Below are 14,330 nucleotides of genomic sequence, written 5' to 3'. Positions count from 1 at the left end.
TCCAGCAACCCCTTTCATTCCCAAACCTTTTCCCATCCTCGCAGCTCCATTCTCAACATTCCCATTCCCAGGGATCTCCACCATCCCTCCCCTCGCATCATTCCAGAACCCTGGAGAGCTCCCTCGGCCGGAATTCCTCCAGTTCCAGCCTCTCCCAGCATTCCCGGCCACCCCCCGAGCTCCGGGCTCCGGGATTGTCCCGAATCCATGGAACATGACAAAGCAGCGCCGTTCCGGAGCCGCCAAGATTCCCAAAAATCCACGGATCAGCCTCTCCTGGAGCAATTCCAAGGGGGAAGGGATTGACTGTGAACTCTCATCCTCCCGAACTCCATTGGGAAGCGATTCCCGCTCCCAGGGGTCACTCCACGTCCTCCTCCTCCTCCTCCCTCTTCCCACGGGTTGTTTTTCCCTGGAGATCACACGCCAGGAATTTTGGGACGGAGAAGCGAATCCCAAGGATTTTGTGGCAGCAACTCCAGGACCACCCACTCCACGGCAGCACGAGGAAAAACAGGGAGAAGGGGGGGGGGGGAAACATCGGGAAAAGCATTTCACATCCCAGGAATCCTTCACGGACCCTGCAATTCTACACCTGCATCCCAGGAATGCCGGAATCCCGCGTGAAACCCTTGGAATTCCAAGGAATCCATAGGAATTCCTCAGCACAGCCCCCCCCCCCCCCTTTCCCACTCCCGCTCCTCGCAGGGAAACCAAATCCATGGGAAGGGCAGCGGGAATGTGGGAGCCGCAATTCCAGGCTGGGAACATTCCCGGTCTCCCTCTCCCGTCATTCCAGAGGCTCCGGCCCCGCGTCGTGCCAGGAATCCACAAAAAAAATCGCGGAGGAGGGAGAGGAGGAGAAGCTCCCGAAACTTTCCGCATGGGGGGAAGAAACTCTGGAATTCTCCGGCTGGCAGGGAATTCCCTTCCTCGGGAAGCTGGCAGCTGGAATTCCCAGCTTCCAGCAGAATTCCCAGCCCAACCCCACGGCAGCGCTGCCGTTATCCAGGAAAATTCCCCTGGCATTATCCATGAGAATTCCCCCGGTTTTATCCATGAAAATTTCCTTGGTGTTATCCACGAAAATTCCCCTGCGTTATCCATGAATTTTTTCCCTGCCGTTATCCGTGAATTTTCTTCCCTGCCGTTTTCCATGAGAATTTCCCGGCGCCCGCTGCAGCTCGGGAAGCGGAGCCGGGAGAAGCCGGAATGGGCGAGGGGGGTTGGGAGCTCGGGATGTGGGGATGGGATTTGGGAGCGGAGCCGGGATGGGCGCGGGGCGCGGGGGGGACAAGGACACGGCCCCGGAGGGACGGGAATGGGAACGCCGGGAACGGGAATGGAGCCGGAGCGGGGCCGGCCACGAGTGCGGCCCCAAAATCGGGATGGGGACCCAAAACCGGGAGGGGGACCCCAAAACCGGGATGGGGACCCCAAGACAGGACTGGAGATCCCAAAATCGGTATGGAGACCCCACAGAGCTCCGGCCCCAAAACTGAGACTAGGGACCCCAAAACCGGGATTGGGGATCCCAAAATCGGGACTGGGGACCCCGCAGAATTACAGCCCTAAAACCAGGCTGGGGACCCCACAACAGGATTGGGGACCCCAAAACCAGGCCGGGGACCCCACAGCCCTGCAGCCCCACAGGTAGGGACCCCACAGAGCTGCAGCCCCAAAACCAATCTGGGGACCCCACAACCACTCTGGAAACACCATAGAGCCGCAGACCCACACCTGGGCTGGGCACCCCACAAAGCTGCAGCCCCACAGCCAGACTGGGGATCTCAAAGCCCTGCAGCCCCACAGCTGAGCTGGACACCCCACAGGTGGGTTCAACACCCCAAAGCGCTGCAGCCCCACAGATGGGCTGAGGACCTCACAAAGTGGCAGCCCCATAACTGGGCTGGACACCCCACAGAGCACCAGCCCCACAAGTGAGCTCAAGACCCCATAGCCCTGCAGCCCCACACCTGGGCTGGGGACCCCACAGTGCTGCAGTCCCACAACCAGACCAGAGACCCCAGAGTTCTGCAGCCCCACAGGTGGGCTCAAGACCCCAAAAGCTCCAGCCCCACAGGTGGGTGGGAGACCCCACAGTTGGGCTGTGCACCCCACAAAGCTGCAACCCAACCAGCTGCAGACCCACAAACTGATTGGAAGACCTCAAGGCCCTGCAGCCCCACAGGCAGCCCACAGACCCCACAGCTCTGCAGCCCCACCTGCGCTCGGGATCCCAAAGCCCTGCAGCCCCACAGGTGGGCAGGACACCCCACAACCCGACTGGAGACCCCAGAGCCCTGCAGCCCCACAGGTGGGCTGAACGTGCCCAAATCTGCAGCCCCACAAGCAGCCTGCAGACCCCACAGTTGTGCAGCCCCACATCTGCGCAGCGATCCCGAGGCGCCGCAGCCCCACAGGTGGGCAGGACGCCCCAAAAGCCGCAGCCCCACAGGTGGGCAGACACCCCAATCCCTCCACCCCACACCTCAGCGCTCCCATCCCTCCGTCCCATCCCTCCATCCATCCCAGCCGCGGCCCCGCCACTGCCGCATCCAGCACCGGGGGCAGCTCCCGCCGCTCCTCCCGCCCTCCCCGGCCGCTCCCCGCCGCCGTCCCGGCGTCCGCGGCGCTGTCCCCGCGTCCCCGCCGCCGTCCCGGTGTCCCCGCTCACCCTTGACGGCCTCGCCGCGGTTGAGCTGGATCTCGCCATCGCCCTGCGGCGCGTAGCTCTTCACCACGATGAACTTGCGGCCGGGCACGGCGCTGTAAAGCTTCCGCTTGGGCCCGCGCAGCGGGGCGGGCGCGGCGTGGGGCGCGGGCTCGGTGCCGGGGCCGGCGGGCGGCCCGGCGGGGCCGGCGGGGCTGTAAACGAACACGTAGGTTACGGTGCTGATGCCCGGCAGCTCGCGGCTCGCCCCGCCGCGCCCCGCGGGCTGCGCCATGGCCGGGGGGGCCCCCGCGGGGCTCAGCGCGGCCCCGGCGGCGCCGCCCGGGCGCGGGCAGCGGCGGAGGCTGGAGCGGCACCGGCTGCGGGGCGGCCGCCGCCCGCCACCGCCGGCTCCATGGCGCAGCGGCGCCGCCCGCCCCGCGCTCCGCTCCGCTCCCTCCGGCGCACCATGGCCCGGGGCAGGTGGGGCCGGAGCCCGCGGCTCCTCCCCCGGCGGGCGGGGACGCCGCCGGACCGGCCGCCCCCGCTCCCGCCGCCGCCGCCGCCGCCCCCGCTGCCGGCGCGGTCCCGACCCCGCTCCCGCTCCTGAGCCCGGGGCCGCTCCCGCTCCTGATCCCGCTCCTGGATCCCCATGCCTCTCCTGGATCCCGATGCCGATCCCTGATCCCGATCCCGACCCCGCTCCTGATACAGACCCCGCTCCCGGGACCGTCGAGCATCACCCATACTCCCGTGTGGGAATGGGAGTGGGAGTGGGAATGGGAATGGGTGTGGGACCGTGCCACAGCCATCCTGGGGCCGATCCCGCTCCCGCTCCCGTTCCTCATCCCGCTCCCAATCCCGCTCCCGGTCCCGGTCCCGGCGGGGCCCTCCCGGAGTCGCCCCCTGGCGGCCGCTGCCGGCGCTGCCCCGGAGAGGGAACCGGTGCGGGAGCGGGAGCGGGAATGGGAATGGGTGTGGGAATAGGGGTGGGAATGGGATTGGGAATGGGTGTGGGAATAGGGGTGGGAATGGGAGCGGGAGCGGGAATGGGATTGGGAATGGGTGTGGGATTGGGAATGGGTGTGGGAATAGGGGTGGGAATGGGAGCGGGAGCGGGAATGGGATTGGGAATGGGTGTGGGATTGGGAATGGGTGTGGGAATAGGGGTGGGAATGGGAGCGGGAGCGGGAATGGGATTGGGAATGGGTGTGGGTGTGGGAATGGGAATGGGAGCGGGAATAGGATCGGGTGTGGGAACAAGACTGGGATGAGAATGGAATCACATGAATGGAATCGGGGGTGGATTAGGATTAGGATTGGGATTGGGATGGGAGCAGCAAAGGGAGCGGCTCCGGAGCCGGGAGGACACGGCGAGGAGGGAGCAGGGAGTGGGATGGGAGCGGGATGGAGGGACAGGGATGGAAGGAAGGATGGGAACAGGAGGCAGGGAAGGAGGGAGGGTCCCCAGTTCCCATTCCCGGTTCCCATTCCCGGTTCCCGTTCCCGGCCTGAGGGTCCCCAGTTCCCATTCCTGGTTCAGGGCTGCCCGCAGTGCTCCTACCCCGTGCCCCCAATTCCACATTTGCCCCCACAATTCCATATTTTTCCACCCCAATTCCATATTTGCCCCCACCTCGTCAAGTTATTGCGACGTAATTGCGGGAATTCCAGGGATTTTAGGAATGCGGGATTTGCGTGGATTGAGGGAATTGCGGGGATAGAGGATTTGCAGGAATGCAGGAATTGCGGGATTGTGGGAATCTCGGGAATGCTCCGGGAGGATCCCTGAGTGCACTGAGGCGGCAGAGCCCCGCCCAGACACAGCGACACCGGTGCCACCGCTGGGTGCCACCGTCACCTCTGCCAGCCAGTGACGCTTTGTGCCACTGTCACCTGTGCCACCCCTGTGCCCCAGTGCCACCTATGACAACCTGTACCCCAATGCCAGTTGTGACAATCTGTGCCCTGCTGCCACCCACAGCAACACTGTGCCACCGTCCCTTGTGCCACCCTGTGCCCTACAGTCACTTGTGCCTCAGTGCCACTCGTGCCATCCCTGGGCGCCATCATCACTTGCGTCACCCCACGCTCACTGCCACCCACAGTGACACTGGGTGCCACCACCAGTTGTGCCACCCGTGCCAACCTATGCCCTGGTGTCACCTGCGCCACCCCGTGCCTGCTGCCACCCACTCTGTGCCGCTGTCACTTGTGCCAACCTGTACGCCGCTGTCACCTGTGTCACCCTGTGTCCCAGTGCCATTGGTGCCATCCCTGGATGCCATTGTCACCTGTGCCCCGGTGCCAGTGCCCAGTGCCACCCACAGAGACACTTTGGGCCATTGTCACCTGTGCCAGCCTGTGCCCCAGTGCCACCTATGACAACCTGCGCCCCAGTGTCATTTGTGACAATCTGGGACCCTCAGCCACCCACAGCAACACTGTGCCACTGTCCCTTGTGCCACCCTGTATGCCAGTGTCACCTGTGTCACCCTGTGCCACTGGTGCCATCCCAGGGTGCCCACTGTCACCTGTGTCACCCTGTGCCACCCCTGTGCCTCAGTGCCCCTCATGCCATCCCTGGGTGCCATTGTCACTTCTGTCACCTGTGCCCCAGTGCCACTCCCACCTGTGCCACCCTGTTCCCCCGTGCCACTCATGCCATCCCTGGGTGCCATTGTCACCTGCGTCACCCCATGCCCCAATGCCACCCACAGTGACACTGGGTGCCACCACCAGCTGTGCCAACCTGTGCCACCTGTGCCAACCTATGCCCTGGTGTCACCTGCGCCATTCTGTGCCTGCTGCCACCCACAGTGACATTCTGTGCCACTGTCACTTGTGCCAGCCTGCGCCCTGGTGTAATTTGTGACAATCTGTGACCCTCTGCAACCACAGCAACACTGTGCCACTGTCACTCGTGCCACCCCGTACGCCACTGTCACCTGTGTCACTCTGTGCCCCAGTGCCACTGGTGCCATCCCTGGGTGCCATTGTCACCTGTGCCACCTATGCCCCAGTGTCACTGGGGTCATCCCTGTGCCCCATTGTCACCTGTGCCACCCTGTTCCCCAGTGTCACTGGTGCCACCCCTGGGTGCCACTGTCACCTGCGTCACCTGTGTCCCAGTGCCAGTGCCCACGGTGACACTGGGTGCCATTGTCACTTGTGCCACCCTGTATGCCATTGTCACCTGTGTCACCCTATGCTCCAGGGCCCCTGGTGGCACCCCTGTCCCCTGTGCCACCCCGTGCCCTCCTCCTGTGCCTGGGCCCGAGCCCTTTCCTGGCTCCTTCTGGAATTTTCCCTCCTTTCCCAGCTCCGCTCCTTTCTCTCCCGGCGGGCAGAGCCCCAGGAATTCCCGGGGAAGAAGTGTGGGAAGAGCTCGGCATTCATCACGAATCCCAGAATTCCAGAGCTTGGAAAAGAATCCCAAGGTCACCGAGCCCATCCTGAGCCCCCCGGCAGAGCCTTGAGCAGAATTCCAGGAATTCCTTGGGCACCTCCATGGATGGGCACCCCAAAGCTCCCTGGGCAGCCCCTGCCAAGGCCCGAGCCCCCCTTTCCATGGGGAGAAAAATTCCGTGAGGAAAAAAATTCCACGAGGAGAAAAATTCCATCAGCAAAAAAAATTCCACGAGTAAAAAGTTCCGGGAGTTAATCTGCCCGGCTGGGGTTGGATGTTTTCCATGGGAGAAAATTCCCGGGCGTTTTTCCAGCGGAGTTTTCCCTTCATCCCTTTTATCTCCCCTCACTAGGAGGCTCCAGGCCCCTCGTTCCATGAATCCCGAGCTCATCCCGGATTTCTGATAAATCCAGCAGCGGGGATTAAGCGGCTCGTGAGATTCCCAAAATTCCCGGCAGATCCGGGATTTGTCCACGCTCGGTGCCCACATCCTTCTTCCAGGATTCCCATGGGATTCTGAAGGGAAAGGGAATTCTGGGAAGGAGCAGCAGCTCTTCCTCCCACCCTGGGTTTTGCGTTCCATGGAATTTTTTGTCCTGGATCGCTTCCATCCCGTTGGAATTCTGGGTGGGATTGATGGGACTCCATGTCCGATTCCAGGGAATTCCAGCCCATGGAAGTGTCCGGGTGGATTTGGACACCTGGTGGTGCTTCCATTGGGAATTGTCCCATTCCAGGATGGAAAAACCTCCTCGGGAATAAACTCGGAATAAACCCCCAGAGAATTCCCATTCCAGGTGGATGAATGGACCATGATATTCCCAAAAATCCAGGACATTTTAATTTCCATGGGATTTCATGGGAACAACCAGAAGTGAATTCCAGGTGAAAGATTTTGGGTTTGGTTTAAACAATGCTTCCCTTGGGAATTCCTGGAATTCTCGGAATTTCTGGGTCTGTTTTCCAGGATTCCTGACTGCTCTTTCCCAGGAAAAGGAGCTCAAACCCAGGAAGAACATCCAGAGGGAGCCGGGGCGGGGGGGCTGATCCTGGGAAAAACAAGGATCAGGAGGGACCTTTTCCCTCCAGAATTCCATGGCAGAGGTGGCAGCCGGGTGGGATTTGGGATCTGCTCCCAGGAAATCCCAGGGAACAGCCTCAAACTGTGCCAGAGGAATCCTAGGTTGGATATTGGGAAAAAATCCTGAATTTTCACACAGAATTAGGACAAATTCCTGCTCTTAGGAGAATTCCTCCCTCTGGGAGCATCCTGGGATTCTCCTTCTCTGCACTTGGACACAGTTCCAGAATTTCTGACCCCGTTTTCTGGGATTTCCAACCCTGTTTTCCAGGATTTCCCATGTTTCTTTTCCAGGATTTCTGACTCTCTTTTCCGGGATTTCTGACCGTTTTCCAGGGTTTCTGACCCTGTTTTTTGGGATTTCCAACCCTGTTTTCCAGGATTTCCCATGTTTCTTTTCCAGGATTTCTGACTCTCTTTTCTGGGATTTCTGACCGTTTTCCAGGGTTTCTGACCCTGTTTTTTGGGATTTCCAGCCCCTCTTTCCCAGGCTGGTGGGATCTAGGGGTGGCACCCGGAGCTGCTGGTGGCCACGGATCCGGATTCAGCTCCAGGGATTCCCAGGATCTTTCTCCCAACATTTCTGGGATCCTTTGCCCAGCATTTCCAGGATCCTTCTCCCAACATTTCCAAGATCTTTTCCCCAAAGTTGCCAGGATGGTTTCCCTGACATTCCCAGGATGATTCTCCCAGCATGTCCAGGATCCTTTCCCTAAAGTTTCCAGGATCTTTTCCCCAACATGCCCAGGATAATTTCCCAACATTTCCAGGACCTTTTCCCTAAAGTTTCCAGGATGGTTTCCCCAACATTCCCAGGATTATTTTCCCAGCATTTCCAAGATCCTTTCCCTAAAGTTTCCTTTTCCCCAACATTTCCAGGATCATTTCCTAACATTCCCAGGATCTCTTCCTATCATTCCCAGGATTGTTCTCCATGGACAGGGACACCTTTCCCTATCCCAGGTTGCTCCAAGCCCCATCCAACCCGGCCTTGGGCACTCCCAGGGGTGGGATTTGACTCCAAACACCACCTGGACACCTGAAATTGTTCCTGGACAAATCCAAACCTCTGGATTCCACCAGGAAATGCCCATGGAGGAATTCCCACAGTTAATTTCTTTCCCTAAATCCAGCAGCAGCAGGAAAAAAATCCCAGGAATTGCTGGGAATTCCTGGTGTTCCCTTGGCTGATGGCAGAGAGGGAAAACTTCCCCACGGATGTGGAAATTCCAAGGTGCTGAAATCTGGGATAGGCAGGGAGATTTTGGGAAGATCCCACCTGGAAAGGAGCAGCAGGAATGAAAGAAGGATTTTGGGATGAGCCTGGCCGGACACATCGGGAATGTTGAGGAGGGATTAAAGCATTCCAAGAATTATTTTGGAAACTCTGGTTGTGTGTCCAGGAGAGCGGAAAAAAAATGGGAATAAGGAAAACTGGAGGAATTCAGACACTGAATTCCCTTGGGGAAAAAAAAAAAAAACAAACCACCTGGAGCAAATAAAGCCTGGATGGAAGAAATGTGGGATCGGAGGGAATTGCAGTGGATCAGTGGGAAAAGGAGCTGATCCCAAAAATCCCAGCTGTTCCCAGATCCAGGGGATGATTCCCTGCTCCAAAGCCTCCCTTCCCAAAATGGGAATATCCAGGATGCACCGAGAGCCGAGCAGGAAAACCAGGATGGATCCCAGATCCAGAGGGCTCCAAACACTGGGAATGAGGGTGGGATGAACGTAAGGAATGAAACATCCGGAGGGATGATCCCAGCACGAGGAGCTGGGTGGGGAACTCGTGGTGTTGGAGTGGGACTGGGAAGAGCGCGGAGGCTCCGGAGGCTCCGGCACGTGGGGAATGAGTCAGAGTCACGGCCGGGAGGGAGGGAGAGAGGGAGGAGGGATCCAGCTAAAACCTGGAAAAAACCTGGAAAAAACACATGGAGAAGTTCTGCTGGCCCAGCCCCGCTGCTCCTGGGAATGGCTGAGGGATCCCCCGGAATTCTGGGAGCAGCTCTGGAGCAGGAAAAGAGAAGGGAAAGAGATGGGAAAGGGGCCGGAAAACCTCCCTTGGAATAAAAAAACTGGGACAACACTAAATATTCCTGATATTCCCTGGAAAACTTGCCCCAGAATCCATTTTTCTCCGGGATTTATCAGGAAAATGTGAGAGGACTCCGGTAATTATGGATATCCCTTGCCGTGGAGTGAAGGAGTTTTTGTCGGGATTTAAAACTTAAGGGTTTTTTTCCCAACTTGAACTGTTCAGATTGCAAATCTGGGAATTTATCCTGCCCCAGCTCCATGGAATGAATTCAGTGATCCCTCTATCCTTGGAAAAATCTCAAAATAACAGAGCACAATGCTCTTTCCTAGAGATATTTTCCCTGCAAAAGGTTGGGAATCACGGAGCCAGGTCCAGGAATGCTCAGGAAGTTTGGACAAGGAGTTGAGCAGAGCTGCTCCAGGGTATTTTGGGATTATGGATTTTAAAATCCCACACTATTTTTGACCTCCCAATGCCTCCATATCCCACTCTGGATCTGCCTCCGACACATCCTAAATTCCCAAGCTTCCCAAATTCCAAGGCCAGGTTGGAGCAACCTGGGGTAGTGGGAGGTGTCCCTGCCTTGGAATGGGGTGGAATTGGATCAGGTCTTTAGGATCCTTTCTATTCCAGGATTCCAGAATTCCAACAGAATCCTCTGAATCCAAATCCGGACCCTGCGGTCACCACAAGGATACCCCAAAATCCCCGGACACATCAGGGACCAGTGACCATTCCCAATCCCAGGCAAACCAACATTCCCATGGGACACGGCTGGCAGGGATGGGGAGCAGCGGGGTAATGCCAGATCCAATCCCAATCCCACCAGAACCACCGGATGCCATATCCACAATGCCCATGTAATCCACCATATCCATGAAATCCACGATATCCACGATATCCATGAATCCATTATATCCATGGTATCCATGATTCAAGCATGGAATGGCAGGAAAACCCAGAGAAAAACTCAGGGAACAATGGAATCCAAGTATGGGACAGAGGGAAAACCCCAGGAAGAACCAAATTTGACACTGGGATGGATGGAGGGAAAAACCTAGGGAAAATCCAGGGAAAAACTGGATCTGACCTCAGAATAGCCGGAAAAACCCATGAAAAACCCAATAAAGCCACCATAACCCCACTCCTCATCGGAATGATTAACCTTTCCCACTCTTCCCATCCCACATCCCACATCCCACATCCCCCTAGTCCATGGGATCGCATTCCCAGCTCTAATTCCTTCTACATCCCCAAATCCATGGGATTCATTTCCAGCTCAAACTCTTTCCACACCCTCCAATCCACGGGATCATATTCCCAGGTCTAATCCCTCCTCCATTCCCCCAGTCTATGGGATCCTTTCCCAGCTCTAATTCCTTTCACATCCTAATCCAATCCAATCCAATCCAATCCAATCCAATCCAATCCAAGGGACTGCATTCCTAACTTCATCTAACTCCTCCCACACCGCCCAATCCATGGGATCCCATCCCCATCACTAACCCTTCCCACACCCCAACCCAATCCCTGGGATCCCATTCCCATCTCTGACCCCTCCCACACTGCCCAATCCATGGGATCCATTCCCAGCTCTAATTCTTTCCACACCCCCTCAAAGCACTGGGATTGCATTCTTAACTCCATCTAATTCCTTTCACACTCTCCCAATCCACGGCATCCCATTTCCAGCTCTAACTCCTCCCACACCCAATCCATGGCATCCCATTCCCATCACTAACCCCTCCCACGTCCCCCAATCCACAGGATCCATTCCCACCACTAAATCCTCCCACATCCCAACCCAATCCACAGGATGCATTCCCATCTTTAGCTCCTCCCACATTCCAACTCGAACCCTGGGATCTCATTCTTAACTTCACCTAATTCCTTTCACATTCTCCCAATCCATGGAATCCCATTCCCATCACTAACCCCTCCCACACCCCCCAATCCATGGGATCCATTCCCAGTTCTAATTCTTTCCACACCGCCTCAATCCATGGGATTGCATTCTTAACTCCATCTAATTCCTTTCACACTCTCCCAATCCACAGCATCCCATTCCCATCACTAACACGTCCCACATTCCAACCCAATATTCCACGGTACCCCATTTGCAGCTTTAATTCCTCCCACACCCAATCCATGGGATCCCATTCCCATCACTAACACGTCCCACATTCCAACCCAATATTCCACGGTATCCCATTTGCAGCTTTAATTCCTCCCACACCCAATCCATGGGATCCCATTCCCATCACTAACACGCCCCACATTCCAACCCAATATATGGGATCCTATTCCCACCTCTCACCCCTCCCACGCCCCATCCCACTCCCCGGGATGCCGTTCCCGATCCCATACCTGGCTTTCCCGCGGCTGCTCCGGCGCAGTGAGGGCACCTCGGCCTCCCTCTCCTCCTGCACGCGCTGCAGCGAGGGCGAGCGGCTGTGGGCGCTGCGGGCGCTGCCCGAGCTGGCCAGGCTCCCGTCCCCGCCCGCCATTCCAGGGCCTGCGATTCCAGCGGCCGCTTCCTGCATCTGGACCAGGAGCTGGGGCGGAAGGCTCCGCAGGGACGGCACCGGCGAGTACGAGGCGCGGCTCTCGGCCTTCAGGTTGTTGTCGCTGGCCGAGCGCTGCAGGACGCGCGGCGACGCCAACCCGCCCGAGCCGAGGAGCCGGCGGCGCTTGGTGTAGCTGGGAGTTTCTCGGAAAGGCACTGGGAACGAAACATGGGAATGCGGGATTAGGTGTTGGGAGTTGTGGGAAAAGATGTAAGAGAGTGGAGGGTGTGGAGTTGGGTTTTGGGAAGAAGGTTGGGAGTTTCTCGGGAAGGCACTGGGAATGAAAAACAGAAGGATGGGATTAAGTGGGAGTCTCAGGCTGAAAAAAATGGGAATATAGGATTAGGTGTTGGGAATGCAGTTGTGGGAAGAGATGGAAGAGGGTGGAGGAGAAGGTTGGGAATGGGTTTGGAGTTGGGTTGGGAAGAAGGTTGGGAGTTTCTCAGAAAGGCAATGGGGATAAAAAATTGGAAAATGGAATTAGGTGGGAATCTAAACCCAAAAAAGATGGGAATATGGGATTAGGTGTTGGAAGTGCGGTTGTATGAAAATCTGGAAGATAGTGGAGGAGAAGGTTGGGAATGGGTGTGGAGTTGGGTTTTGGAAAGAAGGTTGGGAGTTTCTCAGAAAGGCACTGGGAATGAAAAATAGAAGGGTGGGATTAAGTGGGAATCTTAGGCTGAAAAAAATGGGAATATAGGATTAGGTGGGGAATCTAAGGACTAAAAAAATTGGGAATATGGGATGAGGTGTTGGGAGTGCAGTTGTGGGAAGAGATGGAAGAGGGTGGAGGAGAAGGTTGGGAATGGGTTCGGAGTTGGGTTGGGAAGAAGGTTGGGAGTTTCTCAGAAAGGCACTGGGAATGAAAAATTGGAAGATGGAATTAGATGGAAATCTCGGGCCCAAAAAATGGGAATACGGGATTAGGTGTTGGGAGCTGTGGGAAAAGATTGAATAGGGTGGAGGAGGTGTGGCACTCAGGAGAAGAAAGTTAGGAATGGGTGTGGAGTTGGGTTGGGAAGAAGTTTGGAAGTTTCTCAGAAAGGTACGGGGAATAAAAAAAGGGAATATGGGATTAGGTGGGAATCTAAACGCCAAAAAAATGGGAATACAGGATTAGGTCTTGGGAATGTGGCTGTGGGAAAAGTAGGAAGAGAGTGGAGGAGAAGATTGAGAATTCCCGTGGGAATTCCTGTGGAGCTGGCTTGGGAAGAAGAGAATGGTCTCCTCCTGCTCCCAGTTCCTCTCCCAACACTGGAAATCCATGGGATCCAGCCATGGATCAGCACTGGGAAAGGTTTGGAAGTGGCATCTCAGGAAGCTCTGATGGACCAAGCCAGGACCAGTGGAATTCCCAGCAATCCAGATTCAGCTGCCACTGGGATTGACACTTGTGCAAATCCCAGCTGCTCCTCCTATCCCAAGTCCTTATTCCATAGCTCCAGGGATGTGCCAAGAGAAAGATGGGAAAATCCAACACATGGAATAAATCACCAATGACTCCCTGCCCTGAATTCCTTCCCAATCCTTGGGAACACCGGGAAAAAGTGACCTCCCGGATCCACCTGGAAGTGCAAACTTCAGCTCCACTGAGGGACCAGGAGTAGAATCTCCATCCTGGAAGAATTTCAATGGAATTTGGAGACATGGATCAGTGGTGGACTTGGAAGTGCTGGGAATTCTTGGATTCAATGTCTTAAAGGACTTTTCCAGCCTAAACAATTCCATGATCCACAAAACAGATCCAGATGTTCCGGAAAGGGATGAAGTTCAGCTGGGGGGCCCCTGCACTCCAAACTTCCAGGAAAATGGGATTTTACAATATTTTGTTCAATGAGCTCGTTCCAATCCCAAAGTTTAACATCCCTAAAATTTGTCCGGCGCCTGTGACAAAATCCAGCAGGAAATCCGGAATCGGCCGCATCCAGCCCATTCCTGGTGCCAAAACATCAGGAAAAACATGGATTGCTCCTGCTCTGAGCCAGAACAGGGGACAAGGAGCAGGGAATTCCTTGCCCTCTAGATCTGGGATATTCCCAGAGCCGCCGTTCCAAGGCCACCGCTCCCATGGCAGAGGTGAATCCTGAGGATGCTCCGAGGCCAGGAGAAAGAAAATCCTGGGATTGGGAAGGAGCAGCCCAGGCTGAGCATGGCCATGCTCGGAATATTTTCCCGAGGAATATTTGAGGTTCAAAGTCCGAGGATTTCAGGCTCCTGGAACTCTTCCCGTTGCCGTGGCAACGCCCGGCGTTCGTTCTCCGATGAGTTCCAACCTCGGCTGTGGGAATTTCTCCCGGCGTCAGCGGCGCTTCCCGGATCCTGTCGGCACCTTCTGCCCTCAGCGCCCACATCCGGCCATTCCCAACGGGAAAACTGGACAAAATTATGGAATTTCGGAGCCAGAGGGGTTGGAAAAGCCCTCCAAGGCCATCAATCTCAACGACTGCAAGGTCACCACAGATCCGTGTCCCCAACTGCCACCAGCAAGGAGGGATGTCCAGCCAAGGCCATCCCAATGGGAAAGCTGGACCAAAACTATGGAATTTCGGAGCCAGAGGGGTTGGAAAAGCCCTGCCAGACAA

The 14,330-nt window shown here is 56.6% G+C and overlaps 1 protein-coding gene across 1 annotated transcript in view; it reads right to left on the bottom strand.

Annotated features, from left to right (window-relative positions):
• Window positions 1-14,330, bottom strand: part of SHANK3 (SH3 and multiple ankyrin repeat domains 3) — a 133,522-nt gene that overhangs the window by 80,368 nt on the left and 38,824 nt on the right. Inside the window, exons 13-14 of the mRNA XM_058805981.1 lie at window positions 11,549-11,903; window positions 2,678-2,868 (exon numbers count right to left, since the gene is read on the bottom strand). Of these exons, the coding sequence (XP_058661964.1) occupies window positions 2,678-2,868; window positions 11,549-11,903 (546 nt within the window). The remainder of the gene's footprint in view (window positions 1-2,677; window positions 2,869-11,548; window positions 11,904-14,330) is intronic.

The sequence above is a fragment of the Ammospiza caudacuta genome, chromosome 5, assembly GCF_027887145.1.
Source record: "Ammospiza caudacuta isolate bAmmCau1 chromosome 5, bAmmCau1.pri, whole genome shotgun sequence".
NCBI classification, from domain to species: Eukaryota; Metazoa; Chordata; class Aves; order Passeriformes; family Passerellidae; genus Ammospiza; species Ammospiza caudacuta.
Note: the sequence above shows the minus strand (reverse complement) of the source record. Positions and strands in the feature narration are given on the sequence as shown.